The sequence below is a fragment of the Typopeltis vanoorti genome, chromosome 15, assembly GCF_054136105.1.
Source record: "Typopeltis vanoorti isolate ZY-2024b chromosome 15, IOZ_Tvanoo_1.0, whole genome shotgun sequence".
Lineage (NCBI taxonomy): Eukaryota > Metazoa > Arthropoda > Arachnida > Uropygi > Thelyphonidae > Typopeltis > Typopeltis vanoorti.
The window spans coordinates 56,963,453-56,982,888 of NC_143563.1; the positions used below are offsets into that span (position 1 = coordinate 56,963,453).

At 36.9% G+C, this 19,436-nt stretch overlaps 1 protein-coding gene across 5 annotated transcripts in view; it reads left to right on the forward strand.

Annotated features, from left to right (window-relative positions):
* The window catches only part of LOC150098781 (putative nuclear hormone receptor HR3), a 240,295-nt gene that overhangs the window by 151,335 nt on the left and 69,524 nt on the right, over positions 1 to 19,436 (forward strand). For all 5 annotated transcript variants that reach the window (XM_090404768.1, XM_090404769.1, XM_090404770.1 and 2 more), the window contains exon 6: positions 511 to 632. In XM_090404768.1, the coding sequence (XP_090260894.1) occupies positions 511 to 632 (122 nt within the window). The remainder of the gene's footprint in view (positions 1 to 510; positions 633 to 19,436) is intronic.

The following is a 19,436-nucleotide window of genomic DNA, read 5'->3' on the forward strand; positions in this document are numbered from 1 at the left end:
CACTTTTTGCATGATTAAATAAATCTCTTTATTATTTATTGTATATATTATTATATATAATCTATTAATATTATTTCTTCTTCTTCTTCTTATTATATTATTTCATTTCAAACTGTATTTTCAAGAACATAACTTCGATTCATGAAACTGAGCCGGGATTTAGGGTTTGATTTATGACACCTCATTCGATGATATTTTTTCTGGAATGTAACTACTAGCAAATCCATTTGAGGTCTTATGCTTGTGTGTAGAATCCAGAGAATCTACGGGGGGAAACCAGTGCCACTGCCTAGGAATGACTAACTCAGTTCTGTAAAGAAATAGATAAATAAAATAAACAGCATCTGAAATATATACTAAGTAATTACTACTATAGTCATTTTGTAATAAAATAATAATTTTGTGTGTTTTCAATATGATATCAGCATCTATAATAGGAATATATTATTTATTTGTTTATTATGAAATGTTACATGTTTGTGATGCCCATATAATTTTTTTCTCTTATAGATTTATTAGCAAAGACCATAACAGATGCTCACATCCAGACATGTTTATACACTCCTCAACAGGTTGATGCAATGATGCAACAAAAGCCAGATGTTGCAAAATTGTTTCACATGAAAAATATGGTGAGTTGAAAATATTATACTACTTTAAAATAAATGTGAAGAAATATTCTGTTCATTGTTTTTTCAGCTAAATCAGTTTCTATATTTTTGAGATTGATGTACAGTAATACATTAGCTTATCATTCTGGGCTCATGTAGTCATTTTGTATATAGTTGAAAACTGCCATCATTGTTTAATGTATTGTTTATCCTGCATTTATCATTCAGAATTTATTTTATTTATTTATTTAATTTGGAATGGACTCCTTGGTGATAGTTCTGGCACTTTTCATTCTTCATCTTTTTTCTATACTTTTCTTCCCACAATCTTAACTCTACCTTTCCTGAGTCTTTTTAATTCTCCTGCCATCCAGACCACCATCACGGGATCCAACACCTTCCTGTTACATTTGCTGTGCAGTGCAACTCATGGGGAAGGAGACTTACTGCAACACCATTGACCTTTTGTAGGCATGCCCACCAGCCAGTGGATTCTGGCTAGGTCATCCAGGGAGGAGGGCAGGTCCTACATCTTTGGCCTTGGTGCTTTGTAAGACAGATGGTCCCAGATGACCCAGCCAGAATAAATTGGCTTGATGGGCTTGCCTGCAAAGATCAATGGTATTGCAGTAAGTCTCCACCCCCATGGTCCAAGGATGGCCAAAGCCTTGTAATGGCAGTATGGCATCTGGGATAGATCTGGCATTCCCCTCCTGCAGTCATTGCTTTCCCAGAAAGGGAATACCAGGCTATCTCAAAAGAAAGTTAGTTCAGTGGTGCTAAACCAACTTCCTTTTGAGAATGAGTAATTTTTCATCCCTATAGTTTATCAGAGAGCCCTGAACAAGCTCCAACCAAGTACATAAACCATATGCACAGCAACAGAAAGCAAAAACAAGAAAAGAAGACATCAGAGAGACAGCAAGAAATATAAGTGTAAAATTTACGTTTAATTAAATAAACGTCGTCTGCGCCTTTGTAAAATATTAACTTAAATTATTTATCTTAACTTATTTGTCTTTTCTTAACTTTACTTTACTTTAAAATATAAGACTTATTATTGTTTATGTGACCATAGGTTTTTAATTACTATATATGTTCATATAATAATGCCTACCAGTTTCGCTAAAAACTGTCTAGCTTTCTCAAGGCTTGAACGGTAAATGCACAAAGTATAAAGAATACAAAACCGTTAGTAACTATAAGGTAGCTAAGTCGATACGTTCGTGTGACAATGTCAGCATGTATTGCGAATCTTTAGTCCGTGTCCTGAACACGCATTATATGATTGTTGGCATACTGTAGTTCCATCAAACTGAGTGAATTGATTAAATTTTTCCAAGTCTCATTCAATATGGCACTTTGAGTTCTGTTTAGGTTGCTGCTTTTTCGTAGGACTACTGTTGCTTCTTTGAATAATCGGTGTCTGAAATCATCATCTATGTAGGACATAGAACTATTTTCCGAGTCTATAGAATGGGTAGAAGTTGAAAAGTGATGCACTAAACCAGAGGTGATCATCCTATTATGATTGACCTCTCCAACATGTTCTTTCTGTCTGATTTCGAGGCTTCTTGAAGTTTGTCCAATGTAGGAGAGGCCACACGTACATGGAATATTATACACACACCTGGATATTTATAAAATGGAACACTATCCATAGGAGATCTTAACACCTGTCTAATGCTAGTAGTTGGTTTAAATACAACTCTGATGTTATGAGCTTTTAACAGTCTTGCTATATTGGTGGAAACCGAACCCATAAATGGGATGACGACCATTGAAACCTGCTGGGAGACTGTTTTTTGTTGTCGGTGTTTATCTTTATACAGGAATTTGTTGATAATATTTAGAGGCTATCCATTTTGAGATAGTGTTGTAACAATTTGAGACAGTTCTGTCTGAACCCCATCTTCATCTGAGACAAATTTGCGGACTCCATTTCCCAAGATGGGTGGATGATGCTATGTTTATGTGATCTATGATGGTTTGAAGAATAAGGTATATATCGTCCAGTATCTGTAGGCTTTTTTGTAAATGGGCAGTTTGAAATTGTTATCTTGTCTCTTTACCAGTATGTCTAAGAAGTGCAGTTGTTTGTTATTTTCCACTTCTAGGGTAAATTTGATTTTGTTGTGGAGTGAGTTGATTCTATCAACAAACATATGTAGGTTTTCTATGCTTTCTTGCCATATGATGAAGATATCATCTACATGTCATCTGTGTCATATGGTGGAGATGATAGATGATATCTATCATCTCCACCATATTGACGGTTTAGGAGTAATATTGGTGAAGATTTCATTTTCAAATTTCTCCATGAAAAGGTCTGCACATGGTGGTGACAGAGGGCTGCCCATGGCTAGGACTTCTAATTGTTGGTACACCTTGTTGTTTACCTTAAAGAAATTTGATTTTAGGCAGTGCTTGAACATCTGTGTAATATCTACAGGAAAGAGATCTTTGATAATGTTAATGACTTCTTTTATTGGTACATTTGTAAATAAGGATACTACATAGACATACTGGTAAAGAGACAAGATAACAATTTCAAACTGTCCATTTACAAAAAGCATACAGATACTGGATGATATCTACATTATTCTTCAAACCATCATAGGTCACATAAACATAGCATCATCCACATGCTGGGAAATAGTCTGCAAATTTGTCTCAGACGAAGATGAGGTTCAGACAGAACTGTCTGAAATTGTTACAACATTATCTCAAAATGGATATCCTCTAAACATTATCAACAAATTCCTGTATAAGGATAACCACCGACAACAAGAAATAGTCTCCCAACAGGTTTCAACGGTAGTCATCCTCCTTTATGGGTTCGGTTTCCACCAATATAGTGAGATATATTGGTGGAAACATCAGTTGTATTTAAACCAACTACTAGCATTAGACAGGTGTTAAGATCTCCTAAGGATAGTGTTCCATTTTACAAATATCTAGGTGTGTATAATATTCCATGTACGTGTGGCCTCTCCTTCATTGGACAAACTTCAGCTACCCTCAAAATCAGACAGAAAGAACATGTTGGAAATGTCAATCATAACAGGACAATCACCTCCGGTTTAGCGCATCACTTTTCAACTTCTAACCATTCTATGGACTGGGAAAATAGTTCTATGCCCTACATAGATGATGATTTCAGACACCGATTATTCAAAGAAGCAACAGTAGTCCTATGAACAGGCAGCAACCAAAACAGAAATCAAGGTGCCATATCGAATGAGACCTGGAAAAATTTAATCAATTCACTCAGTTTGACGGAACTACAGTATGCCAACAATCATATAATGCGTGTTCATGCAACGTATGTTCAGGACACGGACTAAAGATTCGCAGTACATGCTGACATTGTCACGCGAACGTATCGACTTAGCTACCTTATAGTTACTAACGGTTTTGTATTTATTTATACTTTGTGCATTTATCATTTTTTTGTGTTTGCCGTTCAAGCCTCGAGAAAGCTAGACAGTTGCTAGCGAAACTGGTAGGCGTTATTATATGAACATATATAGTAATTAAAAAACCTATGGTCACAAACAATAATAAGTCATATTTTAACACTTCATGACCAAATATGAATACTTTACTTTACTTTGTTCAACTTCACTAAGTTAAGACTATCAACGTGCAAAACTTCTCAAAGTTAATCCTACCGTGACCAATTTCTGTCCCCCCCCTGCTATTAAACAAACTTTGTGTTATAAGTATATTTAATGTATGCAGTTCCCCACTCTCATACAAAATCAAATTAGAAAATTTATTCTATTTTCGACTGCACCATCTAATTTGAGCAAATATTGTTTGAAAGTTAGGGTGAGGAAAATCAGGAATTTATCACTTAATATATCAAAATTCTCTATATGCAAGTCATAATGACTATTCGTTTTAAATTGTGCCTGCAGATTCGCATTTTTTTGGAGATAGTGCATTAGCTAAAGAACAGGCCACGTAGTTACAAAACAAAAACATTTATTTTTAAAATTAGACATGAAGTACATTACATATGAAATACTGTGAAATTATTTCACTTAACCCTTTCACAAGCAGGTAATGCAATTTGTATGACAAAACTCACAATGCACACAATTATTGTATTAACTTGTTAGACATAACTTATGCACATATTCGCTCACCTTATAAACAAGTTAACAAAATCCTTCCCTTACAGACTGACTTAACAATTGTCTAACCACTTACAATATCATAATAGTACTGCTCCCAATATTATAACTAAGCACACGTTCATTATTTAAATATACAAGTTAACAGACAATCTTCCTGTAAAACTTGTGGCTTAGTTAGCACCTGTTTACAATCGATTTCTTGTAAGCATATTCACAATTCCGAGATACACTTCCTTAACAAATACAAAAGTAGTGCTTCTTACATTTTACCATGAATAAAGAGTCCAAACAAACTGCAGCATACTTTTTCAGGTTCTTAGGGTCTTCTTTCTGGTTTAACTTCCTTGCTGCATGGACATCACAGGCGGGCTCTTGAAGATCTTTCCTCCATCGGACATTTGATATGGAATCAACCATAGTTTACTGCCAGGCTCGCATGTAACTGCTCTCTTTCTGGAGACGAAAATCCTACAGCGCTCGATGGGTAGAAAACCCGCAACGGAAAAAAGAGCCTCAGCGACGAGAAGGGAGCCTAAACGAAGAGAAGGTGAAAAAGGCTCGGCAATGGGAAGGTAAAAGCATTGGCGACGAGCAGAAGAAAAGCCAAGAGCCACAATCTTGTTTTATGCAGAATGTCGCTCTTTGTTCTACATGCTGTCTTTTCGGGATTAGCCTTTAGCAATGACGTCATTTCTGCCTGTTCGGTCAGCATCAGTTGACCTTGCAACCTTTGGTTGGTGTTTCGTCATCACTAATCTGGCATAATCCCTACTTAGAACTTTACATACAGTCAATGTATATGCACTTTTACAGTAATATTTTATTTAGTTAGTACATTATACTTTAAATATTACTAAATATTGAGAAAAAAACCCTGGAAAATTGATTGCGAAAATTTTAGCAAAGCAAAAATTTTTCTGCAAGAGATTTTACATAGGCTACACTTTCCTCTAAAAAAATAAACTTAAAGGTTTATTTATTTAAAAAAAATTTTTTTTTATTACATCTTACTTCCCTTGCTCTCTGGAGATGACCCTGATTCATATTAGGTAGTCCTTTTTTTTTCTTTTCTCACTTACAGTTTCAATATTTCCTCTCGCTGGTATTTTGTCTGACTTCCTATTCCTTATTTTACTTAACTGACTTTTGTTCACTACTGTGTTTGACTTGTGCCCTTTTCTCTCATCATCAAATTTCGATTGACACACATGACATGAAGACACTGTTGTGTCGGAAAAAGTGCAGATTCACTATTGGTGAGTCATCCTGTTTCCGACCCAACACATGGTAACGATTAGATCTAAGGATAAGGACATACTTATGCCTCCAGAAGAAGAGCTAAAAGGATAGTGTACATATGTTCACTCAGAAGTATGTCTAACCATCTGAGGTTGTAGATATTAAGTAATTTTGAGAAATCTATAGTTAAAGTTGATAATGTCTGTGTAAAAAATTAACAAGGGAAAGTTATGTCTCAGTACTGAAATGTTATTATTAGATGCATATAAGATGATCTATGTATTAGAACCATGTCAAAACAGTTTGGAGTTGCGGTGACCAATCGGCCGCAGCTATGAGCATGACGTAGTCATCGAGAGAGGGCGCTTGCATTTTGCAATATAAGGTCCGGCGCGAGATTCAAATCGCTCTCTTGTTTTCTGTTCCTGCATTCCCATCCAAGTCCTGGATAGCTGTGGAAGCTTGCCACCGGTGCCTAGCAACAATCTCCCAGTTGCTGTTGTGCCGTGTTGAGTATAGTCACCAAAGGAATGAGGTCGGAATTCTAGTAAAGAGCCATTGGTTAGTTATGCTAACGTGTAGTCAGTGAGAGGGCAACCTTTCGAAGATAATAGAAGTAAGTTGCTGATGCCATGAGAAAACGTGGTGAGAAAACACGAAGTGTAATCGCAAGGAAGCCCCAGCAACTCCGTGAAAAGACAAGGCTGGTAATGTACAAGTTTTCATACTCATTTTAGAACAGTAACCAAGAAAGGAATAGGAACCAAGAAATTTAGGAGCTCCACACATTTAACTTTCATATGATGCCTAAAGGACTGATTTTGGACTAGTCTGTCTATGTCAAATAAGCTGGTGCCACTCTAAGCTTATGCTGAGGAAGGAACCAAACCTTCGAACTGTTTATTAGGAAGAAACTTTATGATATTATGTTAAATATTAGCTTGAATATTAACTAAGTTGGGGAGGATAAAGCTTGAGCACAAATAAGAATATTATCTCATGTTAAAATACTAGACGGATTGCATCTGATATGCTCTACACAAGGATTGTATATAACTATGTGCATGCGTTTTTTTTTTTATATGTGAGCACTGAGTAACTCTGTGTGGAATGGTCGAGTCTGAATATAATAATACAAAAAAGGGTGTGGGATTGTTAGATTAAAATTAGGAGTAGGAATTTTGGATATCTTAGCCTAAAAGGGGGGAGTTCAGACTCTTTAAGTGTTGAAGTTATTACTTAAAGTGTATATATGCAAGTGTTTAAAATAAATGTATTTCTTTAACCCAAAGTTCATGAGTCTGTTGTTTTTCTGAGATTTGAATTACCACTTATTAAAACTTTGGACCTATATAAGTAAAGGGGGTATCCATTTTCATAAGAAAGAAAGAGGGGAGCCACAACTGCAAATCACGTGATCCCTTTATTATTTTAGAGTTGTCTAATTGTGTATCAGAATTCAATTGCCGGCTGGCGCATTCGTTTTAAACAATTATAAATTTGTCGGCAATGGAATAGCTGATATTCTAAAGTGATAAATAATAGTAACTTAGAATATAAATTTACAAGAGAGATGACATAACAACACATACTTAGCAACATCACCTTTCATTCCTTTCCATGTGTACTTTCCACTAATTTGATGCTACGTTTGATCAAACCCCTTCTGTCTGAATCATGGAACTTAGAAATTGTATCATGACTTTCGGAACCAGAACCTTTTCCTTCCATTTTCCTGAGACTTTCTGCTTGGACAAGAGAAGTCCATCTTCATCTAGGTGAAGTGTTTCGAGGAATAAGCAGTTCTTGGGAATTTGATCACCTCTCTTAATTGTGTTGTAAACACTCTTCCACTTAGGATCCCTTTTCTGGGTGTCTATTGCAGAAATTTTTCTGTAAGAGATTTTACATAAGAACATAATTTATTTTACATGCAACAGGCAAACATCCACTTGGAAAAATGTTACCCTTCTTCATCCAGAAGGGTTTTAAAAAACTGTCAGGATCTCCAAAATCTGTTTTAAAAAACTCCATTCTGGAGAATAGCAATCCAGTGATCAGAACAACTCCATGCAACATCTGTTGGGGAATACCAATGACCTTCCCACCACCACCACAAAAATTTGAGCTTTTCGCAAGGTATAATATCAGAGTGGGATCTCAAAGATGTTCCTAGTGAGGAGATTTGCTCTGATCTGAAGGGCTTGGTTCTGATGAGGAATATCATCAGGGAACACCAAAGAAAGCAAGGTATTTGCCCTCTTAGGCAATTGCACTGCTTTAAGTGGCAAAAGTACAATCAATCTCAGACTGCCTGTCATGGCTTGGCAATCTGTCCAAATGTAGCAGAAAAGAGCATGAGAACAAAGACTATAGGTGCAAAGCACTGAAATGTCCTAATTGTGAAAGAGATCACCCAGTCTACTCTTGAGCATGTCAAAATTGAAAGGATGAAAAGGAGATTCAGAAAATTAAAAATGTAGTGTTGGATCCTACTTCTTCTCAATCTATACCTTGGATCCGACATGATTACTATTATGATGTTCTTAACTAATTGATAAGTTGTAAGCTGATTTCTAATTCAAATATAAAGAAAATTTATATTTAAAGACTGTGCCACTTTATATCTGAATTAGTTCAAGAACTGAAGAAAAACCAACTCACAACTATCTCTCCTTTTAGGTGTTAATATTATATATACTGACAGAGTATATTTAACTTATTTATCATTCCCTCTTTGGTTCGAATATTTTATGAATGGTGCAGTAAAAGAGATTCAGGCAAAATACATCTTTTGATTAACAAGAAACAACCATTTAATTTTAGAATCACAAATTTTGCCCTTAAATTCAAATCAGTTATTAAGATATCACGAACATTTTAACTTCTCTGATAAATTCAATCATACAACTCAGACAGTGATAAATCTGTTATCTCTATAATACAGTCTTCTCACAGTTCTTTAAGTTCCAAATACGACAAAAATTGCAGTAATATCTCTTCACAAACAAAGACTTTTAAATTTACACTTCAGCTAATTTCCGCAATAGTTACTGTTAGTGTAAGGACATTCTAGGATGAACCTCACACACTTCTCTGCAAAGGAATATTAATGGTTGGAATAATCTTACCGATAATCTTCTTTCTTCATAAACTTACACACAAACAATTTTTTTATAACTGTAAACACTTTGAGCAGTATACGGCACTCATTAAATAAATCTTCTAAGCAATAACTGAATTAATCGTCGGTCACAATGCACATAAACAAACGTTCTTGCATGAAATACTGCTGATCTCTTATGAATACACAATAATTCCTTAACTTGAGGTTTATATGCACAGTTGTTCATTCCTCCGGCATTCAATTAATTCTTTAGATACTACAATTCTAAACACAGCTAACGGTAAACTTCAATTTTCAGCCTCTGCTATTCTCTAGTTATTCGATGCTTTATTTCAAGATTCTGTGTGTCCTTGACAGGTCGGCCCTGAAATTATATCTCAATTCAAGTATCGCTAGTCTAATTAATAGTCTCTCAGCTGTTTTCCATAGCTATAATTGTTATTCTACAACTTATTAGCTAACTGCTTCTCGACTAGTAAACTTTATTAACTGCTTGAGTGACTTTCCGACTCGCTGTTATCGTACTGTGATTCCCGAATGCTCCGATTCCAACCTTATGCCAATCCTCTCCTTTCTCTCTCTCTCTTAATTAATCCAATCTCTCTATATTTTCAGCGTTCTTCCCTTTTTATATCCATTCTTCCCACCTAAATTATTCTCGTGATTTCTTTCTAAAACTCTTTTCAATAGACCTTCTCCTCACGTGGTGTTCCAAAAACGTGCTCGCTTACTTACATACGTCTCCACGACAACAAAACAAAACATAATAAAATTGAGCTATTGCATAACATTAAACTTCTACAAATAGGAATAAATAAAGAATATTTACATTTCAATTAATGCGCAGTTAAATTATCAAATACAAGTTCTTATAATATTAACATAATAATAATTAAAATAGCTTAATAAAATTTAATACAGTCTTTTCATTATTAATACATATATCTTTGATTAAATAATTAAATATTATGCAAAATTAAAGTAGTTATATGAATATTAAATTGTAAAATAAGTTGTTTACATTAAATAATATTTATACAAGTCTTGCTTGGTATATGGTATATTATGTTAAATGTGAATGAAAAAAAAAATATATATACAAAACAATTTCATTCACAGTTTAACAGTAGCAAATATGCTGCCTCTGTGTCTCTTGATAAGGGATGCCCTGCTCTGTCTTATGTTGAGAAAGCAACTATAAAGAAAGTGTCAACAGGGACCTTAACCCATACAATTTCTTACCTTCTCACAAATACAACATCTTTGAATGGTATGATATGCCTGTTATCTTCTTCTTCTTCTGCAGCTTCTCCCACTTAAGTGGGGTCACTGTTTATAATGAGTCTTCTACACACCTTCCTGTCTTGAGCTGTCACCACATCCAAGTCATTCATCCTCAAGTCTTCTTTGGCCACTCACGCTTCCGCCTTCCTTGCACATCCATCTGCATGACCCTTCTTCCCACATATTCATCCTCCCTCCTCATCATATGACCAAACCATCTCAACCTTGCCTCCTGTATTTTCGCTCCTAAGTTCGTAACTTTCACTATATCCCTGACATAATCATTTCTCAGACGATCCTTTCTAGTCACACCGCACATCCACCTAAGCATCTTTGCTACTTCCATCCTGCTGATGTTATTTTTCCTCAGGGCCACAGTTTCTATAGCATATGTCATAGCTGGCCTCACTACTGTCCTATAGATTTTGCCTTTCAGATTGATCGGCACCCTCTTATCGCATAACACTCCAGCAATCTCCCTCCAGTTCCTCCAACCTGCTTGTATCCTGCATCCCACTTCCTTCTCAGCTCCTCCATCTTCTTCCACTGTTGAACCTAAGTATCTAAAGTCTCTCACCTTCCTGATGACATTTCCTTCCAGCTCCAGATCTGTCTCCTGTCCTCCACCCTCTGTGTAACACATATACTCTGTCTTACTTCTGCTCAGTCTCATACCTCTCTCTTCCAGTACTTTTCTCCACCTTTCCAGTTTAGTTCCCGCTTCTTCTCTTGAATCTGCACACAGCAAGATATCATCTGCATACAACATTGTCCCAGGCGCATCTTCTCTCACCTCCTCTGTTACCACCTCCATCACAATATTAAACAGAAACAGACTTAATGCTGACCCTTGATGCAAGCCAACTGTTACTTCAAAACTTTCTGTATGTCCCAGACAGATCCGAACACTTGTCTTCACATTTCTGTACATTTCCCGCAACAACCCGACATATTTCTCCGGCACCTTCTTCTCCCTCAGACACCTCCAGATTTCTTGCCTTGGCACTCTATCGTATGCTTTCTCCAGATCAATAAATGCCAAATGTAGCTCCCTTTGTTTCTCTCGATACTTTTCCATCATCTGCCGTAACCCAAAGATAGCATCTGTTGTTGATCTACCAGGCATGAAGCCAAATTGTTCCTTTGCAATCTCCACCTCCTTCCTCAATCTACCATCAAGAACCCTTTCTAGGATTTTCATTGTGTGGGACATCAACTTTATTCCTCTGTAATTTTTACAGTCTTGTGCATCCCCTTTACCCTTGTAGATGGGGACAAGAGTACTCTCCCTCCATTCCTCGGGTATATTTTCCTGTTGGCAAACTTTCATGAACAGGTCCCACAGCAGGTCAATTCCCTCTTCCCCCAGTGCCTTCCATGCTTCCACTGGAATTCTGTTGGGACCCACCGATTTTCCATTCCTCATCCTCTTCATGGCCTCTGTCACTTCCACTCTACTGATGTTCTGCACCATCCCCTCAGAAGGCTGCCCATCTCTTCTGTGAGTCCTTGCATTTTCCTCATTCAAAAGTCCCTCAAAGTATATTTTCCATCTGTTTCTTATGTCCACATCCCTCCATAATACTCTTCCTTCAGCGTCTTTGATCTGCCTCACATGTAAGATGTCCTTTGCTGCTTTATTTCTACATTTCGCTAGTTGGTAAATTTTTCTCTGTCCTTCCTTTGTTTCTAATTGATCATACAGATCTTGATATGCCATGGCCTTCGCCTGTGCAACAACTCTCTTGGCTTCTTGCTCTTTCTCTCTCTCTCTGTACACCTCTCTGTCCTCTTCCACTCTTGACTCATCCCACTTCTGCTTTGCCTTCTTCTTAGCTGTCACTGCCACTTGTACATTATTATTCCATCACCAACCCTCCTTCTGCTCTCTAATCTTTCCAGATGTCTCACCAAGCACCTCAATTGCACAGCTCAGGATTACTTTTGAATTATATTTCCACCAATCTTGTACACTTTCCAGTCCATCCGAAATCCTCTCTAACACCCTCTCCCTAAAACGATTCCTCACACTCTCCTCTTTTAAATGAAACCACTTAATTGTCTTCATCCCATGGCGTCCTGAGGTTCTTATCTTCGATCTTATTTTAAAGTCTGCGCACAGCAGTCGGTGTTGCTGTGCTACTTGATCTGTTGGAATTACTTTACAATTTGTCACAACCTTAAGATGTTTTTCTTCTAATCAAAATGTAGTCAATTTGTGAACTGTTGTTACCAATCCTAAATGTTATCAAATATACTTCGCTCTTGTAGAAAAACGAGTTCACAATTGCCAAATCAATGCTACTGCAAAGTCCACAACCCTCTCTCTTTCCTGGTTCATCATTCCCACACTCCATGGCCACCATGCACCCTTTCACAGTCTCTATTCTGTCTTCCTATATGTCTGTTCAAGTCTCCTCCGACAATCACCATCTCATTTTCTTCCAATTCCCTCATTTCTTCATCTAACACGTTCCAGAACTCATCTTTCTCCTCTGCTGTACAACCAACTTGCAGGGCATATACCCACAATACGACCACCCGCTCTTCTCCAAGACCCAATTTCATTTGCATGATCCTGTCGTTCCTTCTACCCACTTCTAGTACTTCACCCTTCATTCTGCCACACACCACAATTCCTACACCATTTCTTCCCTTGTTATTCGCTCCAGAGTAGAACAATTTATATCCATCTCCCAGTTCCTTTGCCTTTCCCCCCTTCCACCTTGTCTCCTGCACACATAAAATGTCCAACTTCCTCTTCCTCTTCATGTCTGCCACCTCTCTTTCCCTTCCAGTCGTTCCTTCTACCCACTTCCAGTACTTCACCCTTCATTCTGCCACACACCACAATTCCTACACCATTTCTTTGGAATTACTTTACAATTTGTCACAACCTTAAGATGTTTTTCTTCTAATCAAAATGTAGTCAATTTGTGAACTGTTGTTACCAATCCTAAATGTTATCAAATATACTTCGCTCTTGTAGAAAAACGAGTTCACAATTGCCAAATCAAATGCTACTGCAAAGTCCACAACCCTCTCTCTTTCCTGGTTCATCATTCCCACACTCCATGGCCACCATGCACCCTTTCACAGTCTCTATTCTGTCTTCCTATATGTCTGTTCAAGTCTCCTCCGACAATCACCATCTCATTTTCTTCCAATTCCCTCATTTCTTCATCTAACACGTTCCAGAACTCATCTTTCTCCTCTGCTGTACAACCAACTTGCAGGGCATATACCCACAATACGACCACCCGCTCTTCTCCAAGACCCAATTTCATTTGCATGATCCTGTCGTTCCTTCTACCCACTTCCAGTACTTCACCCTTCATTCTGCCACACACCACAATTCCTACACCATTTCTTCCCTTGTTATTCGCTCCAGAGTAGAACAATTTATATCCATCTCCCAGTTCCTTTGCCTTTCCCCCCTTCCACCTTGTCTCCTGCACACATAAAATGTCCAACTTCCTCTTCCTCTTCATGTCTGCCACCTCTCTTTCCCTTCCAGTCATGCTTCCAACATTCAGTGTTCCCACTCGCAACATCCTCTCCACCTGCTGGGCTCTGATATGCCTGTTATGATATGATATGCCTGTTATCTCTTTAGAGCAAATCAAAGTGAAAAAATGGTATAGGTTCACTCCTGATGACAGCAAAAATGGTTCCATGACTTCAGAATCCACTAGTGAAAAAGAAAATTAAGCATGCACCTCAGAGAATCAAGAACATACCTCCAGATCCATTAATAGATGGGATAAATACCACAAGAAATTAAAACCATTGTTATACCTAGTGTTCTTGATGGGAATTTTCATTGGACAATGTCTTGGATATTTTTCCTAGAGAGAAAGAAATAATGGATTTGGGTAATTGTGGATGGCCATGCTATCCACAATTACCCAAAAAGAAAAAATCCAAGACCAATGAAATCAAGATCTCATGTCAGAAGGTAGACAGCTCCACCAAAAAAGTAAACAATGAAAGTTTTTTTTTTTATAAGACTCTGTTGTAGAAGTATAAACCACTGTACCTTTGCCTGAATGAAACGTGCCTTAAGCTCACTGATACTGCACTATGAAATATCAGCATCATCTGTAAGGACAGGGAAGATGGACCTGACCATTGAGCAGTCACTTTCTGGGCTGCCATACCCCCTCCCCCTTTCCTTTCCTGTACACCCAGGCATTTTATGATATTTGTCCAGTGTTTATTTAGTTTTTAAATTTCTGCAAAGCATTAACATTTATAATGTTATATATTAATTGTATATAAATTGTGTATATTGTTTGTATTTATAGACTGTATATTGTATATAGTTTGTATAGCTTTTCCCCAATGGTTTTCTTGTACATAGTGCTATTTTTTATTTTACTATCTATTACCTGTGATAAGATGCGTTTTTTTTTTTTTTTAATACCTTGTACATAAGATGTTTATTTATTGAAATATGTATTGCTTTGTGCTTTGTAATAAGGCACAGATTTTTTCTATTAGTTGGTTTTTCTTGTACATAAGATGTTATTTATTTATTACTATTTATTTGTGTACTGCTTTAACCTTCATGGTGAAGTATGACTTTTGCTGTTCTTCTACCATTAAATTCTAATCTATGTCAAGCAACCAATCTCTCATTCATTTTTTCCCCCCTTTCTCCATTTTATAAATTGGTATGATGAGAGCTTTGCACCTGTCATCTGCAGTTCAACCTTTTGATGAAGGAGTCTAAATTATGCAGTGCATCAAATTTCCAGTAACACTATGTGTGGCAGTTGACCAGGAAGGAAGAAGGAATGTGCTGATGAGTTTCTTGAAGCTGGAGGTTGTATTCATTTTGGAAAAATTGTATAGAGAAGCTGTTCCAAAGAACAGAGACAGATAAATGAAAGAAGAGGATAAGAAGTTGGTGCAGTTCTTGGATGTTGACCAGCAGCTGTTCATGTTCTTATTAGAGCAAAGTGAAGAAATGGTGCTGGCAATTTCAGATCAGTGCTCATAAAAATACCCACGAGAAAGAATAATACAGAAATAAGACATCAGCAAGAAAGCAAATTGAGGGAGTTTCTGAGTGAGAGAGTCTTTTAAGCAAATTGCCACTTCTAAATAGCATTCAGCATTCTTAGGGAGGTTTGTTTTGCTCATCACTCCAGATATATGAGAACAGTATTCTATAGTCAGGTGGATTTATGCTTTCTAAAGTGTTAGGAATTATGCAGGTGATAAATAAAAGTTTGAACAAAAGAGGATATAACATTTTTTTTGGAGGTTGAAGAGTCTATGAATACATGTCTTTGTGCCAGGACAGGCTAGATGTGAAAGCCAACCATAGAAGAGAAAATTTATCATGATCGGAGATTGGAATATTATCCAAAGTAAGAGGGAGAGAAGTAAGATTTCCCTTCTGAGAAATTCACAAAAGTCAATTCACATTTGATTGTCTTTTTATGGAGATCTATGAAATACTGCTCATATTTCATATTTGAATCACTCAGATTCTATGCCAGTACCATGATTTTAAAAATGCTAGTAGAGGAATTTTGTCCTTCAAGAGTCGAAGAGTTGAAGCTGTTTGGTGTGAAGTTGAGATCACTAGAATAGTATATCTAATAGGATGCTGTTATATAGGACAAGACAAAAGTAAGAGGGAGAGAAGTAAGATTTCCCTTCTGAGAAATTCATAAAAGTCAATTCACATTTGATTGTCTTTTTATGAAGATCTATGAAACACTGCTTCACTATTCATATTTGAATCACTCAGATTCTATGCCAGTACCATGATTTTAAAAAGTGCTAGTAGAGGAATTTTGTCCTTCAAGAGTCGAAGAGTTGAAGCTGTTTGGTGTGAAGTTGAGATCACTAGAATAGTATATCTAATAGGATGCTGTTATATAGGACAAGGAATGTGGAGAGTATTAATTGTGAAATGTTTAGACAAATTAGTTGGGCACATAAAAGGAATGTGATCCTAATGGAAGATAATTATAGGAATGTGGTTTGAAAAGAAGAGGTAGTGTATAGTAACAAGGAGAGTGAACTTGTTGAGTTTCTGCAGGATAACTATCTAAAGCAGCATGTGATGGAAGTAACATGAGGTTTATTGGTGTTAGATTTGATGATATCCTCACAGGATGTGGTTGTGAATAAGTTATCAACACTGCCACCTGATGGTGAAAGTGATCAAGTTGTATTGATTTGGAAGGTAGTCAAACAGGAAAAAGTTATCAAGATGGTCTAATTATAATGTGGGTGATTATGAGAAGCTCCACAGTCAACTAGTATTGATATTTCAGGTTGACGAATTGTGAGAAAAGATGTTGACAGTTCATGGGAAATGATAAGGCAGTATCTAATACTAGTGATGCATAATTGCACAGCAAGAGTTAATTGAATAAATAGTTAGAATGAGATAGATTAACAGTGAAATCAAGCAAGCAGTGTCACAAAAGAGGTTGTTATGGAGGAAGACAGTCTGCAGTGAACAGATGCATGAAGAATATAAAGTACAGGCCAGAAAAGTGACAATCCTGGTTAAAAAAAGAAAAAAGTAGAATATGAGAGAAGATTGGCCAGTTAGGTCAAAGCCAATCTAAGGGAATTTTTCTGCTATGTGGCAAGCAAGAGGAAAAATAATTATGGCAGGTTGATACTGGCAGTTATGGTAGCAGAGTAACCATAGCAAATGATATAGTGGAATTATCTAATGAATACTTCATCTGTGTATATCCTAGTGGTGTGAATAATGCTGTGCAATATGTAGAAGAGAGGCAAGAATTAGAAGAATTAAAGGTGAAAGAATCAGATGTATATCAAGTGTTGCTTAGGTTAGAGGTTAATAAGGCTGTGGGGATGAATGACATATCACCACGTATATTTAAATAATGTGTCAAAGAGTTAGCATGCCCTTGTCTTGGTTATTTAATAAAAGTCTTGCAGTGGGGGAAGGTTCCTAAGGAGTGGAAAGAAGGCAAAATAATACCTCTCCACAAGCATGGTTTGAAAACAGAAGTTTCCATTTATAAGCCAGTCTGTATATCTGCAGTTGTGATCAGAGTGTTGAAAAAATTGTTTAGAAATAGTAGACATGATTGGATTGATGGACATACGAGGGTGGTTCCATAAGTTTCCAGTCTGACTAACTTTTAGAGGTGATAGAAAGAAAACAACTGTGTCACTTTTCAACATAATCTCTCTTTACTTCAACACACTTTTCACATCTTTGAATTAACATGTCTATGCCCTTAAAAAAATAGTCTGTACTTTTGTCTGTAAAATGGCCTAAAACTGCATCTTTCACCTCATTGTCATCTGCAAATTTTCTTCCTCGAAGGTCTTTCTTCAGTTTCGAGAAGAGGGGTAGTAGTCACTGGGTGCTAGATCTGGGTGTTCAATCTCCTGGAGCTATAATCCTTCACTGCAGCCTTTGCAACAATAGCTATATGGACTGGAACATTGTCATGAAGCAGGCGACCACCATGACTTAGCATTCTTGTCTCTTCTCCTTTATGGTGTCATGCAGTTTGTGCAGGATTGAAACAATATTCTGCATATGCGTTAGTTTTCCTTTCCTTGAAGTTAATCAAGAGAATTCCTCGGCAATCCCAAAAGATTGTCGCGATGATCTTCTTGGTGGACTGAGTGATCTTGGCTTTTCTTGGCAGTGCTTTGCCTGGTTTGTGCCACTCCATGGATTCCCTTTTAGAAAGACGATTATAATAAAGGACCATGGTTTCATCCCCAGTGACAATGGATTCCAGTACTTCTCTTTTATTCCCTTGGAAAAGCTCTAAAAACTTGCAGGAACAATCACACTGTTCCTGAAAAGTTGAAAAGAAATTGAAGAGAAAAGTTGGGGCACCCACCTTCACTGACTTGCATCATGTGAAGCTTCTTGTGAATGATGCAAAAGATAGGTATTATAAAAAGCCCCAACCTTATTGAGATTTCTTTTAGCTTCAGCCATCTGCCATTGAGCAGTTCCTCCTCAACAAGAGAGGACATTTTCCTCAGTCATCACTTCACAGGCCAACCATCATGGGGATCGTCTTTGATACTCTCTTCCTAGACAAAAACTGTTTATGACTGTCCATTCCTTCATGGTGGAATATGAAGGAGAAGCTTCCCGATAAATACCATCCAATCGCTGTTTGATAGCACTTGGAGAAAGCCCTTCTTTGGTGAAAAACTTTATCACAGCGCAGTACTCAATTTTTAAAATTATAGTCACTTAGCATGTGCCACGTGTTAGTCAAACAAGTGCCTCTAATTGAATAACACAGGCAGAGAGTTGAAACTAGTACACTAACCTCTCCATACATGGTGATATCTGTCACGTGCAGCATTTTAAAATTGGCAAAAAATTATTTTTATATGTCAGGCTGGAAACTTTCAGAACCTACCTTGTAAGACTCTATGATGGTCAGCATGGGTTTGTGAAGGGCAGGTCTTGTTTTAGCAATTTACTTGCATTTTATGATAAGGTAATGATTGTGTTAGATAAGGGAGAATCATGTACAGTGATATTCTTGGACTTTGCAAAAGCATTTGATAGATTACCACGTGATAAGTTGGTGTACAAGCTGCAGAGGATAGGAATAGATAGATAGATGGATCGTAGATGCTCTGAACAGTGCAATCAAGAGTATAACATCATCTGCATAAAGCAAAGAGCTAAGTTTGATGCCTCCTATTTTAATATCAGGTTTAATGCCACTTTCTTTCGTAATGCAATCCATATAGATCATGAATAAGAGCAGAGATAATATGTTGTTTATTATTTTAACGGTATAATAGAACACAGAAACTAAGTAAATAATTAATTTATTAACTTGATGCTGATATTTCGCTGGTATTATAACCAGCATCTTCAGAGCACAAAAACACTGTTTGTCACAATACGCGAGACTAAAACAACATGGTGTACTTAAAATTGTAGCAGCAACACAAAGACTAGAGTCCTGATTTTGGCGCCCTCTATCTGAGAGAGATTAACACAAAAAAAAAAAAAATGCTATCATATATTACTAG